This window comes from Sinocyclocheilus rhinocerous, unplaced genomic scaffold (assembly GCF_001515625.1).
Source record: "Sinocyclocheilus rhinocerous isolate Xijiao unplaced genomic scaffold, SAMN03320098_v1.1 scaffold3411, whole genome shotgun sequence".
Classification (NCBI taxonomy): Eukaryota; Metazoa; Chordata; class Actinopteri; order Cypriniformes; family Cyprinidae; genus Sinocyclocheilus; species Sinocyclocheilus rhinocerous.
The window spans coordinates 213773-215373 of record NW_015657957.1 but is presented as its reverse complement, the minus strand read 5'-3'; the positions used below and the strand labels follow the sequence as shown (position 1 = coordinate 215373).

At 37.9% G+C, this 1601-nt stretch overlaps 1 protein-coding gene across 2 annotated transcripts in view; it reads left to right on the top strand.

Annotated features, from left to right (window-relative positions):
* LOC107721649 (tyrosine-protein kinase Fer-like) overlaps positions 1-1365 on the top strand; it is a 56347-nt gene extending 54982 nt beyond the window's left edge. For both annotated transcript variants that reach the window (XM_016529770.1, XM_016529769.1), the window contains exon 19: positions 486-1365. In XM_016529770.1, coding sequence (XP_016385256.1) covers positions 486-622 — 137 coding nt within the window. In that variant the 3' untranslated portion in view covers positions 623-1365. The remainder of the gene's footprint in view (positions 1-485) is intronic.
* Positions 1366-1601: the final 236 nt, after the last annotated feature.

Here is a 1601-nt window from a genome sequence, read left to right as displayed (position 1 = left end):
TTTCTGGACTTGGGAACATTTCAGTTGCATTGCTGTCTATGCAGGGTCAGACAGCTCTCAGATTCCATCAAAAATATCTTAATTTGTGTTCCGAAGATGAACAAAGGTCTTACGGGTTTGAAACAACATGAGGGTGAGTAATTAATGACAGAATTTTCATTTTTGGGTGAACTAACCCTTTAATTAATGTATAATAAATTCACTATTATTAATGAAATCAAATTAAATAAAAATGCAACAACTGTTTTTATTTCTGAAATAACTGGACACTGAATAACTGGAGTTTGAAATGTTTATCATGCATTTCACATATTTTTTGCTTTAAAGTAGGCACTGCACAGTATGTACTAAACAGTACCCCAGTACTATGTTCTGAACATAACCTGCAATCTCTGTTAGCACTTTAATAATCTTATCAACACATCCACTGTCAATTATGGATTTATAATCAACCCTGACAGAAAGTTTGTTTGTGTATAATGTAGGCTACAGAATGTCCTGCCCGCAGAAGTGTCCAGACGAGGTGTACAGGATCATGCAGAGATGTTGGGAGTACAAGCCTGAGAATCGACCCAAATTTGTCGACATTCAGAAAGAACTGGCCGCTGTCAAGAAAAAATAGCCTTTAATGAGGAAGTGGCTGGAAGGCCAAACTTATACTTTCACATCCAGGTGATCCCTTATCTGCAGAGAGAAACACACCGAATGTTTCGCCCTCGAAATTACATGCTATTAAAAGCACTCCGTCACATAATCACTGTGTGAACTGCCTATGCACCAGCTGTTTTGAGCCATTAGCATGGAGAGCGGTCTCAGCTTTTCTCTAGTGTCAAAATTATGCAGATTGTCCCTTTTTTTTTTTGGGAAACTGAGCAACAGTTAAGCTATGACAGACAAGAACGTAAGATGTATTAGGTGCATTCAGTGTGCCATTGAGTATTCCTGTGTACGCACCAGTGAAAAAGGGGGGTTGTTCACCCGAAAATGAAATTCTGTCAACATTTGCTCACCCTTATGTTGTTCCAAACCTGCATATCTTTTCTTTCTTCTGTTGAACACAAAAACATTTTGAAAAACGTTTGAAGTGTTTTTGGTCCAATCAGTGAGGGTTAGTTGTACTCAATTCACTTTTGTTATATGGACAAAACAGTTGAAACATTATTCAAAATATCATCTTTTGTGTTCCACAGAGGAAGAAAAAGTCAGGTTTGGAACGACATGAGGGTGAATAAATGATGACAGAATTTCATTTTTGGGGAACTATCTCTTTACAATATGGAGATGAATGTGTGAAGATGGACTGTTTGTCCACCCATTAAAGGAACACGCCACTATTTTTGAAAATAGGCTCATTTTCCAACTCCCCTAGAGTTAAACAGTTAAGTTTTACCGTTTTCGAATCCATTCAGCCGATCTCCGGGTCTGGCGGTAGCACTTTTAGCTGTAGCTTAGATTTGAGATATTTTTCCTATTTAAAACTTGACTCTTCTGTAGTTACATCGTATACTAAGACCGACGGAAAATGAAAAGCTGACATTTTCTAGGCCGATATGGCTAGGAACTATACTCTCATTCCGGCGTAATAATCAAGGAACTTTGCT